Source organism: Lagopus leucura, unplaced genomic scaffold, assembly GCF_019238085.1.
Source record: "Lagopus leucura isolate 7727_CA_CO unplaced genomic scaffold, USGS_WTPT01 Super-Scaffold_73, whole genome shotgun sequence".
Lineage (NCBI taxonomy): Eukaryota > Metazoa > Chordata > Aves > Galliformes > Phasianidae > Lagopus > Lagopus leucura.
This window is the reverse complement of record NW_024962252.1, coordinates 85,732,395-85,748,384: the sequence shown is the minus strand read 5'-3', so window position 1 is coordinate 85,748,384 and position 15,990 is coordinate 85,732,395. Positions and strand designations below refer to the sequence as shown.

The 15,990-nt window shown below is 42.4% G+C and overlaps 1 protein-coding gene across 1 annotated transcript in view; it reads left to right on the top strand.

Annotated features, from left to right (window-relative positions):
* The window catches only part of SUSD4 (sushi domain containing 4), a 69,600-nt gene extending 68,851 nt beyond the window's left edge, over nt 1-749 (top strand). Inside the window, exon 9 of the mRNA XM_042875117.1 lies at nt 128-749. Within this exon, the coding sequence (XP_042731051.1) occupies nt 128-156 (29 nt within the window). The 3' untranslated portion in view covers nt 157-749. The remainder of the gene's footprint in view (nt 1-127) is intronic.
* Nucleotides 750-15,990: the final 15,241 nt, after the last annotated feature.

The following is a 15,990-nucleotide window of genomic DNA, read 5'->3' as shown; positions in this document are numbered from 1 at the left end:
GAGACTCTTTATATATTGCTCAGATTTTTGCATTTATATTTTTTCCGAGTTGCTAATAATACTACTCTGAAAACATCTAAAGGCAAGACCCAGCCTGTAATCAATACCATTTTTCTTTTTGCTCCAGAGATTCCTTTGATGGAAGAAGACCCTTAGCCTGCATGGAGACATGTCATCATCACATTGCACCGTTGGGTGACATGAATCCTGAGCACTCAGAGATAGAAAAGACTATCTGTGGATCTGGGGAGGGTACTTACCAATCTTCCACACGATGATGTCACCAGATTGTGTGTACATCTTAATCCACAGTGGAGATAACAGCATCAGCACTTGGAACAGCAATTTTATGAATGAATCCTGGGGATTTGATGAGAGCAGATGTAGAAAAAGAACTGTGGCTTTTTAGAAATGAAATGTATATCTGCATCGCAGAAAGTCATATGGTTCTGTAGAAAAATACTATTGGATTTTGATACTAACTGCCTCACAAAAGCATGTCAAAGTATGTAAATTTGCTTATAAAGACTGCTTTAAATGATCTGTGGACCTCTAGTTTATGAAGAAGCCTTTCAAACTTAAAAACCAAAAACAAACAAACAAAAACCTAGTCCTGAAACACACACCCTAAAGAGGGAAGATCCTCTTTGACTATCCTATGTAAATCAGAAAGCTTATGGTTTGGTTGTTGGTTATTTTGTTTCATACCATGTCTGCAGAAAACAATGGGATTCGTATGTACTTTGATGTATGATAGCAAATATATATAAATATATATATATATATATTTAAAAACTCTTACAGAGAAAGAAAAGGAAAGACTCCGGATCACATAATGACCTGGAGATTTTTTTTAAAGGTAAGGCAGAATTTATATAATATACAATATTCCAGGTAAAGTATCAATATTTGTATTTATGCAAGACTTCTGTGACTACATTGCATTTGATAAATCCTGCTATCATATGAAAGACCTAGAAAGTGTTAAAATAATGAAATATTTGCTTAAGAAATGTTGAACTGCCACATTTCAACCTTCCTTAAGCTTTGACAAATACATGCATTAGAGTAATCTACAGTCATAGCCCAGAGCACTGCCTTGTCCCTGTGCGCTGCGGTAGTATTCTGAGCCATTATTGTAGAATACTTTAAAAAAATAAAGTTCAGTTTCAGTTCTTTTGACTTATCAGACTGTGTCTAGTTGGCCTTTTTTTCCCTTCCTTCCTTCCTTCTTTCACCAGCTCCCACCTGAAAGATGGGATCACTGGAGAACCCCCACTCTATAGCATTTTATGTCCATTATTTAGCTCCAGTTGGACTGAGTGGTTTTATTTAGGCAGAGCACATGAAATGGGTGCAGCAATGGCACAGCTTATCCACGCATGTTATTGTTGGCTTTCTTCTGCATGCTGTGCCAGAGCTTTGTGCTAAAGACTGTAGGAATAGTTCATCCTTGTTGTATCACAGGCCGTTTGTTATTTGTCAGGAAAAATTCCTGGCTGCTTCATGTGCTTCTTGAAAGCCAAGCAGATTTCCCACTTTATTTATGGTAATGCGGAGATGAAACATATGTTAAACTGGCGGTGTTTTGAGGAAGAACTCACCATATGTTAATGGTGGAGATTGCCATTGTGGGCTTATCCAAAGCAAAGGGAAAAAATGAGACCAAGTTCTGATTTTATATTCAAAGTAAGCCTATGGTATCTCTATTGTTCTAAATAGAGGATTGCTACAAGTCGCTCTCTTGTTTGTTCATGATTATTTAATTATTTCTTTGCACTGTGGCAATGTTTACTGACCCCACTGATGAGTCGGGGCAGTGGTATGATAGACTTGCAGCTAACATTCGATAAAGTGTTTATAAGCACCCTGTCAGCAATGCTATATATCAGTAAGAATCTAATGGAGATCAAAAAACAAAAAAAGCCACCAGAATAGTGTAGCAGTAGAGAGACAATTATGAGTATAATCTCAGTTATACCCCATTATCATTGATGAGATCATTTTGATTTAGATTGCTTTCTTATCTTAAACTTTCTTCAAGAAAAAAATCTTGAAGGTACAGGATCAGTCCATTCCAATGCACCAAAAGCCAAGCTGGTGGGGCAGAAGACCAGCCTGGATTAACAGAGATGATCTTCAGGAACTTGGGGAGAAAGAGTTTATGAACTCTGGAAAAAGGTGCAAGCAACTCAGGAGAGCTATAGAGCTGTTGTCAAGCTGTGCAGGCAAAAATAAAATAGAAGGACCAAAGCCCAACTGGATCTCAGCTTGGTTGGCGCAGCAAAAGACAATTTAAAAAAATGCTTTGTGGATAGAACAACAGCAAAAGGAGGATCGAGGATAATCTCCATTCTTTATTGGGTGTGAGAGGAAACGCAATGATGAAAGGTAAGGATAAGGCTGAGGCACTTAATGCCTTTTTTGCCTAAGTCTTTAGCAGTAAGGCCATTTGTTCTCAGGGTACCCAGCCCTCTGCTTTGAAAGATGATGAAATGGAGTTAGGTGAAGAACCTAACTCCAGTAGGAAACTGACCTACTACATTGTTTGAACATTCATAAGTCTGTGGAACCATATGGGATTCATTCAGTGGTACTGAAGGAGCTGGTGAAATGCTCACCAAGCCACTTTCTGCCATTTCCCAGCTGATCTGGCTAACTGAGGAGGCCCCAGTTGGTTGGAGGTTAGTGAACATGTATTTCAGGTCAGTCTGACCTCAGTACTAGGGAATGTCACGGAGCAGATCATCCTGAACGTCATCACACCATACAATCGGGACAATCCTTCTATGACAAGATAACCCACTTAGTAGGTGAGGGAAAGGCTGTGGATGTTATCTCCCTGGATTTTAGTAAAGCATTTGACGCCATCCCATCATGTTCTTCTGGAGAAATTGTGGCTTGTGGCTAGGACAGGCATAGAGATTGCTGGGTGAAGAAGTGGCTGGCTGGATGGGCTCAAACGGTCACTGTGAAGATCAGTCTGGTTGTCAGACAGTCACCAGTGGCACTCCCCAAGGCTCAGTACTGGATCTGGTTTAGTATATTTATGAGAGATCTGGATGAGAGGAAGTTTATGGATGATAACAAGTTAGGTGGGACTGTTTGTCTGCTTGAGGGCAGGAAGGTTTTGAAGAGGAACCTGGTTAGAGGAGCCACACACAGATGTGTGGCATTCAACAGAGGTAAGTGCTTGGTGCACTTGACACAGGCTTGGGGAAAGCTGCCTGTTAGAAAAGGACCTGAGGGTGCTGATTGGCAGCAGGCTCAACATAAGCCAACAGTGTGCCCAGGTGGCCATGAAAGCCCTTGGCATCATATCCAAGCTTGTATTAGAAAACGCATGGCCAGCAGAAGCAAGGAGGTAATCATCCCCTTGTACTCAGTCCTAGTGAGACCACATCTCAAATCCTATGTTCATCTTGTAGTGCCCCTCATTACAAGGAGGATATTGGATTACTCAAGCATTTGCGGAGAAGAGCAGTGAAGCTGGTGAAGGGATTAGAAAATAAAACTCATGAGGAGCAAGTGAGGGAACTGGGATTGTTCCATCTGGAGAAGAGGAGGTTGTGGGAAGACCTCATTGCTCTCTACAACTGCCTGAAAGGAGACTGCTGTGAGGTGGGTGTCAGACATTTTTCTCAGATGAAAAGTGATAGGATGTGAGAAGACGGCCTCAAGTTGTACCAGAAGAGTTTAGATTGCATACTGGGGAAAATTTCTTCACAGAGAGGATGGTCAAGGATTGGATCTGGCTGCAGCAGGCAGTGGTGGAGTCCCCATCACTGGAGGCATTTAAGAGGCATGTGGCTGTGGCACATAAGGACATGGTCAGATTGAACTTGGTGATCTTGGAGGTCTTTTCTAACCTAGATGATTCTATGACATTGCGTATTATCTTCTATTCTTGCTACATAAGATCTGCAGTTTTTTCAGGTGAAATTTTCTGTATTGCCATCATATCTGTCTGGTATTAGCACTTTCTTTGCCACCTCCTTTCTTTTTAGGTCCCATGCTTTCCAGAAGTATTTGCACTGTCAGCTAAAGTTCTTCATTGTCACACCAGCAAACAACCTAAGAGTGCTGTAACACCAGCTTTGGAGTACCTGGCAAGCCTATGGTCAGTTAAGTGATTTTTGTTTTGTAATATCATGAAAAATATTGAACTTACTATAGGTGCTCTGCAAAATAACATGCAATCTGCCTGAGCTGGTCGTTTAACAGTTTGCAAAATTTCATTCCTTATGAAATGTTTGGACTCCTATTCATTAATTTCTGTTATGAAAGCTTCTAGATGATACTTGGAGCTCTACAGATTTACATTGCTGTGTGCATTGTATTGCAGTCGTTCAGCTAAGGAGGTCAGACAGAGTAGCTCAATAAATTTAAGTTTATGGCTTATTAGACCATTGTTATTTTAAAAAGTGCACAATTGCACCTCCACTAGAAAATGTTGATGTACTGATATTGCTTGACAATCCTTTGATAGCTGTGTACTAAATATAACTCGCAAAGGTGAAAAAAAGGTTTTTTCTCTTGGCTTACAGGGCTTCCTGAAAGGGTATTATGGGGAAAAAACTTGTGTGATTTGAGGTAGTAGGTTTTGCATGCTTGAGGGGAGAACAGAGGACTGTCTTTGCTTTTCTCTTCCTTTGGACTGGAATTGCCAGGAAAAGCTCTGCTGGCCCCTGGATCTGCACCCACACCCCAACGTGTGAGCTGGTTCCCTGGGCTCAGAGCTGCCCCCAGCCCTGGTCAGAGAGCTCGGGTCACCTGAAGCTCTGAGCCAGAGCTTCTGGAAGGGGGATGCTTTGGGGGCCCTTAGGGATTGGAGAGCTTCAAAGATCACGACAGTATGTTCCCTGTGCAAATGAAGCCAGATGGGTGGAGGAGTGCATCTCATGCAGTTCATGAGCTGTTTTCACTTGAGCTGTCTGGATGTGAATAAATAACAAACCCAGGAAAACCTTTGTTGGTGAGGGGAGAAGCAGCAAGTTAGTGAAGACAGACAACCCGTGTGCTGTCAGCAGAGGGAGGGGAGGGTGTGTACTGAGAACTCCAGGAAAGAAAAACAAGAACTGGCTTTGGCATGCTGTTTCTAAAAAAAAAAAAATGAAAAGGAGGAGGAGGAAAAAGTGAGCAACAAGCCAGCCTTCAACACCAGCTTACAAACAAGGGCTTGACCTGCAGAGGACTGGGGGAAGGGTGGGGATCCATGGTCTAGCAGCAGCTCTGCAAGGAGTGAATCACAACCTGAGCATGACTCAACAGGACCTGGCTGTTGTGAAAATGTTAAATGTCAGTATGAGGTTGTTTACGCAGAACGGTAACTTTTAAAATGCACGGAGCCATCCTTCAGCTCCACTCAGCACTAGTCAAGCCTCAGCGAGAGTGCTGTGTCAAATGCTGAGCAGTTTTTTTCCCCTCTTCTAGGAAAATGCGAAGTGGCTGGAGGGAAGCCATGCGGAGAGAATCAGCAACTATTGGAAAAGCCTCCACTCACAGGTCAGGTTAGAGACTGTGTAGCGCTGTGTGTAAACAACAGATGACCAGAGGGGACAGAGGAATTTGGCTTTCTGTAAGAAGCATATTTTGCAAAGTAGAAGGGAAGCATTCCACATAAACAGGACAAAAATAATAGGCTTAGCTGCAGCAGAAACTGAGGTTAGATATCAGGAAAAACCTTCTAGCCTGAGGGAGGTTACTGGTAGGAGGAGATGGTCTGAGAAAGTTGCCATAAAGCTCCGTTGGGGGAGATTTCAAATAAACAGTGGCTGACTGCATATCAAACCGATGGTGCTGGGCAAACCGGTCATGATTTATCAAAGCTGGAAATATTCTCTATTCCACCAGAAGAAGCTTTTCATGTAGCGTGTGCTGAACTCCAGTGAAATCCTGCGAATTAAGCCCTGTTGCATTACGGTGACATTGATTTCAAAACTTTGTTCTGTGACAAATCCAAATATGGGATTTTCTGGGTTTTGGATCTATCTCAGGCAGCCAAATGAATGCAGCCCCTCTAATACTCCCTGTGCATTAGGTGAAGTAAATCCTCTCTTGGCAATTATCTGAAGACACCTATTGAGTTCAAGGGAAAACAGCAGCTCAGGTGCTGTAGCGCAGAAATCATTGTCATACTTATGCAAAACTTCTTCCTATGCCACAGAAACTGCTTGTTCCTGTCTGCGCTGTGCTGCATCTGTTGGCACATCTCAGCATGTTGACTGTCAGATGAGGAGCAGCAAGAATGAAAGATGCTCATCTCCAACTCTTGTCCTTGGGCTCACAGGGATTCTTGGGGGAAGGAAGAGCTAGAAAGTAAGTGAATATCTGCCCCAAACCCAGCAGCGTGTCCCCTTGTCAAGGGCATTTCTCATCCCTTTGATGCAGTTCTCCAGAGGGTTGCATTACAGCAGGAAGAGGCCCTGCTTTGCTGTCACTGTCCCACGTCAGGATGTGCAGCCACCAAAAACAAACAAACAAACAAAAACCCAGACAAATCTCAACCAGAAATTTGGAGGAGGAAGAAATGCCACTTATATTTTAGTAATATCCAGGGCAATATGTGAACGAGTTCCCCATGTTCTCCAGGAGGAACAGAGGGAGCTGTTTGGTTAATGTAACTGGCTCAAAATAGAGTCAAGCAGCAGAAAGGAAAGACGTGCTTTCTTGTCTGGAGGGGTCAGCAGCCTCTTTTGCAAGTTTCCGCTTGCAATATGTTCCTCTGCTTCCCATGCATGATATGCTCTTTTGTTTTGGGTCCATGTTTTTCATCTTACTGTTTGCTTTCTGTTTCCCCTCTGCACATCTTTTGACTGTCCTTCTCTTTTTCTAACTAGCATTGCTCCTGTTTCACCCTGCCATCTCAGTCATGCTGGGATGTGAAACAAGTTGCTTAATTGCAGCACAGTACCCAGCAGGCAACATCCGATCCCTCCAAAGAGGTTGCTCATATTTGCCTTCCTCATTTACGCTCTCAGCAGAGAGGACAAGAAGGGACACAGCACTCCTCGCTCTGCTGACAAATGGTGCATGGAAGTTGTTAGAGAGGGATGCTGAGGGAAGCCCACATCACCACGTACGTGATTGATCTGTCTGCTGAGGTCCTGAGCTTGTGAGCTCATTTTCATTGGCCCCTGAATTCACAGGTGCAGGTGAATTCTCCTCAACAAGCATACAGCCAAAGGCTTTCAAAGAATTAGCTAATATTTTAGCGGGCTTCAGTATTAGAGATGTTAAAAATACCCTCTTTTCCAAAACTGGAGGGCCCATAGCTTCAGAAAATGGACACTTCCAGCCCAGTTCAGGGTGCACAGCAGGACACTTCATCTGCCCGCTTCCTGGTGCTCCAGTATGGATTTGTTATCCTTGAGATAATTGCTAGATCTAAACAGCTGCCAGTTGCTGAGCTGTCAGGTTCATGTCTTATTTTTTCTTTTCTTAAATACCTAATTAGGCTAGATTTATTTTTAATGCACCTTATTACTATCAGCGTTTGACTTCCATCTATCTACTGCTGTGTACAGGCTGCTGTTGCCAAAGCAAGTGTCTTTTAGCATCTACCTCAGCCCCCCACCGCTGTCCCTCTCTGTGGGAGATGGCACTTGCTGCTGCCGTCCCTCCTATTAATTCCACCACAGCCCATGCTGTTTGCCTGCCTCATTTGGTGCTCTGGAGCTAATGACTGCACAACCAGTTGTTCTTTCTTTTGTAACCATTACCATAGCTGCCTGGTGTTGATAATTACTTACTATAAAGCTTTGCAGAGCAATTTAGCCTAGCTGAGCCTGTTCATTGATGAAGACTATAAATGTCTGCAGTCTGTCACTGATATAAATGTTACTGAAGGTTGGTATAATTGGCTTTTACTGGAGTGCTGCAGCAAACAGGATGATTAGCCCAGTGCCAAGTCCAGATGCCCCTGGTGTCTTGTACAACCACCACACCAGGTTTGCTTATGTATGTGTTCACACTGCAGAGTATGCGTAGCTCCAGTATTGAAGCCAGACACTAACAGGATATTGTGGCAGTTGTAAGTCCAGCATCTTAACTGAGCTTATGGTGCTGCGCTGACCAGCCATATATGCATCTTATTGGAGATAGACATGGCTACTAAGAGATTTAAGGCTGAAGAAGCAGGCTTGTTCAGCCTGGAGAAGAGAAGGCTCTGGGGAGAGTTCATCATGGTACTAGAAGGGAACTTACAAGCAGGAGGGGGACTGACTTTTTATAAGGTCTTAGTGATAGGGAAAAGTGGAATGCCTTTAAACTAATAGAGGAGAGATTTAGATTAGATGTTAGGAAGAAATTCTTTACTCAGAGGGTGCTGAGGGGCTGGCATTGCTGCCCAGAGAAGCTGTGGGTGCCCAAGGCCAGGCTGGATGGAGCTCTGGGCAGCCCAAGCTGGTGGGGCACAGCCCTGCCCAGCAGTTGGAGTTAGGGTTGGATGATCTGTAAGGTCCCTTTCCACCAGAGCCATTCTGTGATTTTATAATTATGTTCTCTCTGTTTTATGGAAAAAGTGGGGGAAGAATTGCCAAGTGTTCAGCCTAAGGCCACCTCTCTGATGCTGCGTCTCCAGTTATCTGAACGGAGGCTATTCTGCATTCATGTAAGCCTTCACAGTGTGGTGCCATGCAATAGTCTTCAGCATGTCATCAGTAGTCTTCAGCAGCTCCAGGCACTTACAGCTGCTCACTGGGAAAGGACAGTTTCATTGCACCATGCAGGACCTTGAGGCTCCAATTTGTTTCAATGAAAACAAAGCCACTACCCTCTGAGGCACCTTTTAAATTCAGCACAGCGTTGTCTTCATCTTCAGATGTCAAAGTATCCCAAATATACCTAATATCTTTGTGTGAAGTTGTGAGTGAGAAGGTGATTAATTGTTCTCTGACCTTCAGTTTCTTCATTTAGACTGTGTCACCAAACCATATTTTATGTCGCTAGGAGACAGCAGATGTAAATTAAAGATCTGCCTGCTCTAGAATAGCTAACAAGGGAGGAAATGACATCCATCCGTTAACACGGACAGATTTTCTTGAGAAGATTTTCTGCCTTCCAAACCTGGTTTTAAAATGAGATTTCATATTCACAGGTCTTGTGTTGGTTTCTAGCACAAGGGGGGTTGCCAGAGTTGGCAGTTCTGGCAAGAACAGCAACCTGACACTGTTTCATCTTACAATTGCTTTTTTTCCCCATAAAATTAGTTTAAACTAAGAACTAGTTAAAAAAATAAAATAAAAATAAACATAGGTTTTACATATTTTAAGCAGGAAAGGTCACGGCTGTACTTTCTCAAGAAATGAAACACTTCTGCCACAGTTTATGGCAGAATGGGCCTCCCCATGCATCAGTGCTTTATCATTTGTTTTCCCTGTTTCCTTGCGTTAGATTTTTTAATCAGCAGCATGCTATGAGCTCACTGTATCCACGTATTCCTCAGCTGTGTGAGGCAGTGAACGTTTTCAACACTGATTCCAAAGGGAGTGCCACTGAAAACTAAGTGAATCAAACAATTTAAAAAAAATAAATAAACAAATGAAGTTTAGGTTTAGCCATGTTGTGCTGGCGCTGCACGGTTTCATTTTTCCACTTGTTAATTGTTAATTTTCCACATTAATTGTGCCCTTGAGAAATAGGGAATCCACAGTGAGGCAGCCAAATTTCGTGTTCAAAATTAGGAACCTGGGAGGAAAAAATCAGCACACAAACCCACAACATATCAGCCTCTGATTGTGTTGAAATCTCAAAGCTTAATGTGATATGTGTTTGTAAGTGCTTTTACTGGAAAGAAGCAGCCTTAGCCAGGTAAGTACATATTTAAACACAGTAGAAAAGATTTGTTTACTGACTGACAAAGGCATGCATCCCAGGGCACTGCTCAGAGAGTTGTGTTTAATAACATAAACTGAAAATCAAGTAAAGTTTGAAGACCTTTGGTATTTAACTGGCATTTTTCTGCTTTGCAGAGTGAAGAGAGTGTTTTGTACTTTAAAAGGAGGATGAGCTAAAGCTTTAGTTGGAGAAAGAAATGAAGAACAAGTCTGTGGATAACAGTGAGTATATGCTAAAAATGTATGGGGGAATTGCTGCCAAGCAGAGTGACAGATTTTAAATTCCAAATGGGGATAGACTTAGATGTAGATAGAGATGCCAAACACAACAGTGGTTCCAAGAAAAAAGTTGGAAATGCACAGAGCACAAATCTGTGCTAACTCGGAAATACTTGAGACTTCTCCATCAGCATCATTGTGGAGAACTGTAGGCTGTAATTTTGTGCACATCTGTACTGGGCCTTGACCCATACAGCTCCATCAGGGCAGAGAATCCAAACCAGGAAAGTTTCAATCATCCCTATCAGGCTTAAAAGAAACGGGTGAGGTGTGAGGCAACAGTGTGATGACAACCAGGCCCTTCTTGCTCCCCATTCTCTCCACCCTTCCACCTGCTGCCTCTCCTGTCCTTGCACAGCCTTGCACAGTGTGACAGCACTGCAGGCAAGCCAGCTGGAAATCCAACAGTACTGCAAGCATAAAACACAAAATTGTCTCAAATATACAAAGTAAAGGAAAAAAAACAAACAAACCAGCAACTTTTGTGGTTACTTAAAACAGCAAGCATGCCATTTTGTGATTTCTGAAGAGGTGGTGGCTTCATAAGCAGTGAGTCATAGCCTCTGCAGTCTCCCCAGTTTCTTAGGCAGCATTTTCCGTGGTGGGAACAGGTGTAGATAAGAGCAGTATTTTTGGGCTTTTGCCAATAGCACAAAATGAGCAGAAACTGCTGTCGCATCAAAGCAGATGATAGGAAAATCCAAGAAGAGGTCATACAAATGTGAAAAACACTTCCTATCAGGCAGATTGGACTCTCAGGTGTGGATGAAGTCAGAAGCAATGGGACATCTACTGAGCTACCTCCTGCTGTAAACTTTTCCTTCAGATACTCCTAGACAACAACCTTCTGTCAGCATAAAAGCAGCTTGGTCAGAATGGGCCCTGCGTGAGGAGGAATGAGGGGAAACAGAGCTGCAACAAAGACCCCAGGACAAGGATATCACCTGCTGTGGGACAGCAGGCTGAGTGGTTCCCAGGCCACTCTGCAGGAAGGGCTGTGGTTGACACCATGGCAGGTGCTGCCATTGATACTCATCATTGCTGAGGCCTCATCTCAAGTACTGCCTTGTCTTGGGCCTCTCAATACAAGAAAGACATTGAGGCTCTGGAGTGTATCCAGAGGAGGGCAACAAAGCTGCGAGAGGTCTGAAGCACAAGTCTTATGGGGAGCAGCTGAAGGAACTGGCTGTTCAGTATGGAGAAGAGGAGGCTCAGGGCAGACCTTATTGCTCTCTACAGATGCCTGAAAGGAGGTCGTGGTGAGGTGGGGGATCAGCCTCTTCTCCCAGGTAACAGTAATAGGACACAGGCTGCCCAGGGAGGTGGTGGAGTTTGAAAGGTGTTTGAACCATGGGCATGTAGCACTGAGGGTATGGTCAGTGGGCATGGTAGGGATGGGCAGACCATTGGACTTGATGATCTTGGTCTTTTCCATTTTTGTGATTCTGTAATTCTATTCTATGATTCTACAAGCTGCAGGTCCACCAGGGTTGTCACCCAGACAGGAAACCAGTGTCAAGGCAGCAGTTGCAAAAGCATTGCTTGTCTTGCCACAACTTGAGGTGTCCAGGTGAAGTGACAGGCTGAAAGGTCATGTGCAGATGTGCATGTGCTGGGTTTTATTCTTGAAAACATAGGAATCCATCCTTCTTCATGGACACTTGCTCTTGATTCTTGGTAGAAATGGGAGCTAGTATCAAGATTTCATATAATTTTTCTGATGCTTGCAAGACATCATTCCATGTGGAAAAAAAAATGTTTTGGACCTTTCCTCTAGGATATGATGCACTTTGCTAATAAACCACTTCGGAGATCCTGGAAAGAATAACGTTCCTGGAAGTGCAAAAAGTAATTTGCTGTGCTTTTTCTTTTGCTGTCCTCAGCCTTTGTGTTTTTGAATGGCACAACATGACATGTTGCAATTCAGCTGTCATTTTCACATTTGGAGAAGTGGTCAGAACGAAGCAACGAGCCATCGAATATGCTGCTTCTAAGTGACAGATGTTTTGAATGCAGGAGGAAGCACGAGGCTGTCTTGGAGGTGCTGACTTTTGAATCCCAGCTGCAGACAGAAACTTGGCATATTGTCAGCATGTTCAATTTTCAATTTCACGGGACATTTCTTCTGGTGTTACCAGTGGATTTTGTTTTACCTTCATGTCTCCTTTTTGTTAACGCTGCAGGAATTACTTCTTGGGTCTCTCTCTCTCTCTTTAGCAGCTATCTTACCTGATACCACTGTGTGATTCCTGAGGTGTTTCTGTGGATGGAGACCTGAGTTTGTATGGATATTTGTATGTGTACATTCACATACAAATGCTGGGTAATTCAGCAACATAGAAGCCAGCGTAGACCAGTATGCTACAGCCCAACTTTCAGCTCAGGTCAGCTTTTTTTTTGCAGAACAGGATAATGCCTGGCTGCTGGGCACTGACTGAACGAAGGTCTGCTCTGCACAGCCATGGGAGGAAGGAAGTTGCAGCTCTGTCTCGCCCAACAGTAGAACCCAAAACTGGGGCTGGCTTGTGCCCCCACAAGTATTGAATGAAGACAGTCTGGGGCTGTACAGTCTGCAAGACGCTGCAGCTTTAAGCGTGGTAGCACATTTTTCTCTTACAACCAACCATACGTACCTAAATTGTACCAGAATTGTGCCTAAAGCACCGTCCTTTGGTGTATTCTTGCCTTATTTTTCGGAATTCAAAGCATGGTAAGTATAACACTAAGCTATCTTGCCAAAATATGGCCACACCTCTTTCAACAGATCAAACTTCAGTCTGATAACTATCTTCCATTTTAAAGCAAGATTTAAAATGATAATATGGGAATTTTTTAAGCTAAAGTACTTTTAAAGCGTAGTATGCTGAGTTATTCTAACATCAGGACTGGTAGAGCACTTTCATAAATTGATCAAACTTTGCTGATCTTTCTTTCCTTTGCTCATATAACATAACATAATCCTATTTCTGATTGATCTCGGTGGTAGCCAAGGCTACCATGAGTGCAAAAACTGCTTCTCTGAAGTCTTCAAGCTCAGTAAGAACAGAGCTCACCAACACCCATCGTGCTCAAAATTGATGCTGCCTGCAGTAGAAAAATATGACTTGAAGAGGCTCATTTTAGATCCTTATATATGCACAAACAGAAAATAATTATCTCGCAACATGCAGAGATGTATCTTGTCTAATTCTATCCATTCTGTGGACAAACTGTTATATTCACTGCTTTCCTATACCCTTCTAAGACATAAGTAATTCCCCATTCAACAGCCCACAGCTTGACTTCTAGTTTTTAAAGCTGGATGTTTATTAAGATCCCAGATTCGTCCGTTTGTTGTGAAATCCAGGTGGGGAAAAAAAAAAACACCAAATAATTCTTGATATTTCACATGATAATTCTGAGACTCAAGGTAAAGAGGCCTAATCTCATTAGCTATGCAAGACATGTAAACACCTGTCTCCAGAAATAATGACTTCATTACAGTGTTGATTTTCTGTGGGTTGAAGCCTGCTTTAGTGGAAAACTGGGAGCGATGATCATGTATTTCACCTGCTTATTGTACGTTGTAGGAGAGCCCAGAGGCACAATAAGAAATACATTTGGTAAGAGACTTACATACAAGAAATCAGTAATTTAATGCATTAATCACTGGAGTGCAGTTATAGGCCTTAATTTAGAAAGCATTAGTCATTTGCCATAGATAACCTTCTGTGGCTTAAATTTCATAGCTCAAGTTCTTTATAGCTGGCAAACATCGTTTGCACAAGCAGCACACGCAAGGGCCTGTTCTCTAGCTGGAAGCACATTTTTTCAGTATTAAATCCACTCCCTCAAATACAAGGGAGAGCATGTGTTTGGATCTTATTTCAGTAAAGATTATATCCTGGTTGCATTTTAAGGGAGCTTATAAAGATTGTAGATTATTAATATATTTTATGAGCACATTGAAAATGGAGTGGTATGCACTGGAAATGTTACAAGCACAAGTATAGGAGACATCATAGCTGGTAATAAAGTGTTGCAGTAAACACCCTATTAACCTGTTGAAGTCTTTACCAAAATATGAAACAAATGACTGTTTGTTACAAAAACTGCTAACACTTATATTGGCCTTTTAGAACTGAACTTTCATATAAGATGTGTTCTTGAAATTACTAATATCCTTAAAATTAAGCACAGCAGTGTTTAAGTTCAAGAGGCTGCAAATATTGAGGACATGGTAAAAATCTGAGAGTGATTGCTTGTAATTTTCAGTGTTTTGATGCACACAGTAGAGAGAATATCTTTTCTTCTCCTTTTTTCCTAACCCCATATGGTGACTGGGATCCCAGTCAGAGCTTAGCAGTGTCTGACTGAAGCTCAGCAGTACCTCAGGCAGTGGCACCTGGAGGTGAGCCTGCTTGCTGGGTATCTCACTCACCACATGTATGACCTGCATAATGCAAAGGGGAGCTGGGAGCACCTCTTCTTTGCACAGACACAGTACAGGAAGACAGTTTTGGTTTTAATTTCCATCATTTCTCACAAATGACAACAGCACGAGATGGTTGTGTAGGTGTTCTTTTTGTAGTCAAAACACAACATGCTCTGCATCGTTTGGAATTACATTGCTTGCTCTGTGCAAGAAGGCATTTAAAGGTGTCAGCACAGTGCTGTGGAAAATGTGATGTGTGTATGTCAGGGGCAGTATGAGAAAGAAACAGGCTGCTTAACAGACCACGGAGCTGTTTCATTTCTTTCAGGAGCTGAGTATGTCAGCATCTTTGATAGAGCCCTGTGAATTATGTATTTTAAACTCAGAGGGTTTTAATAATTGAAAAGAAAGGATTTAATTCAGAACCAAGATTTCACTTGTAATAATAACATGTGAGCTTAGTTTAGAGAGATCAAACTCAATGCACCCAACTAAAAAAGTTCCAGGTTGGACTTCCAACCTTTCACAAAAGCCATTCCTGTAATGGTATAGTTAGCAAGCAGCAGTGAATGCTGCATCACCCTGAGATGAGCCTCTGTGCTGAAACGTACCAAATATTTTAAATAAAAGACACTCAAAACCTAAAGCTAGGAAAGGATTCCTGCTTCCCTGCTGCTGCAGGCACTTACAAAGTTTTTATCATAGTCTGAAACCAGCTAAGGTGTCACCTAAGTTCTTTCTGGGTTCCAGGCTTGCTTCGGTAACTTCAAAATAAAACATCTCAGCCTTTTATGGATGTGGATGAACAGTTAGAGGCCTATGTTAACAGAATACAAAACAAACGAACAAACACCCACAATACTTGCATGTTTCCCACTTGTATCAACAAGCTACAATAAAGGAATGGAAACTGAAGTATCCATATAGGATACTTCCACAGGGTGAGATATGTGCAAATTGGGGTCAAACATCTATTTTCTGTTGCTGAGTGTTACCATTACCACCTGCAAAGGGGTGGCAGACTGGGTGAAGACTTGCTACATCCTTACAGTCTTCCCCAGTTTATTACTGTGGTAGAGATCACTCCTGAATATATTCTGAACTTCAAATATCCAGTTCCATCTCTTCTATTGCAAATGGGAAAAGCAGGACCAAATAGAAAAACAGGATTATACTACTTGGGCTTAAGTATCACAACTGCTTCCTCAAGCTGCAAATTTGCACAGAACAAACACTTTTTAATAACCAAAGTGATCTGAAAGAATTTTGTAGGACTTTTCCTAAACTATTTTATTTGACTTGATCTAATTCCCCGTGTTCCATCTAAATGCAGTATTCCAAACTTAGCACAATTAATCTCTAGCTACACAAATAGTGTTATTGTGGCTCTGGAACTTTTCCTTCAGCACCTGAATGTCTTGCAGTGTCCCTCCTGATTTAACATGAGTGGATCACTGAAGA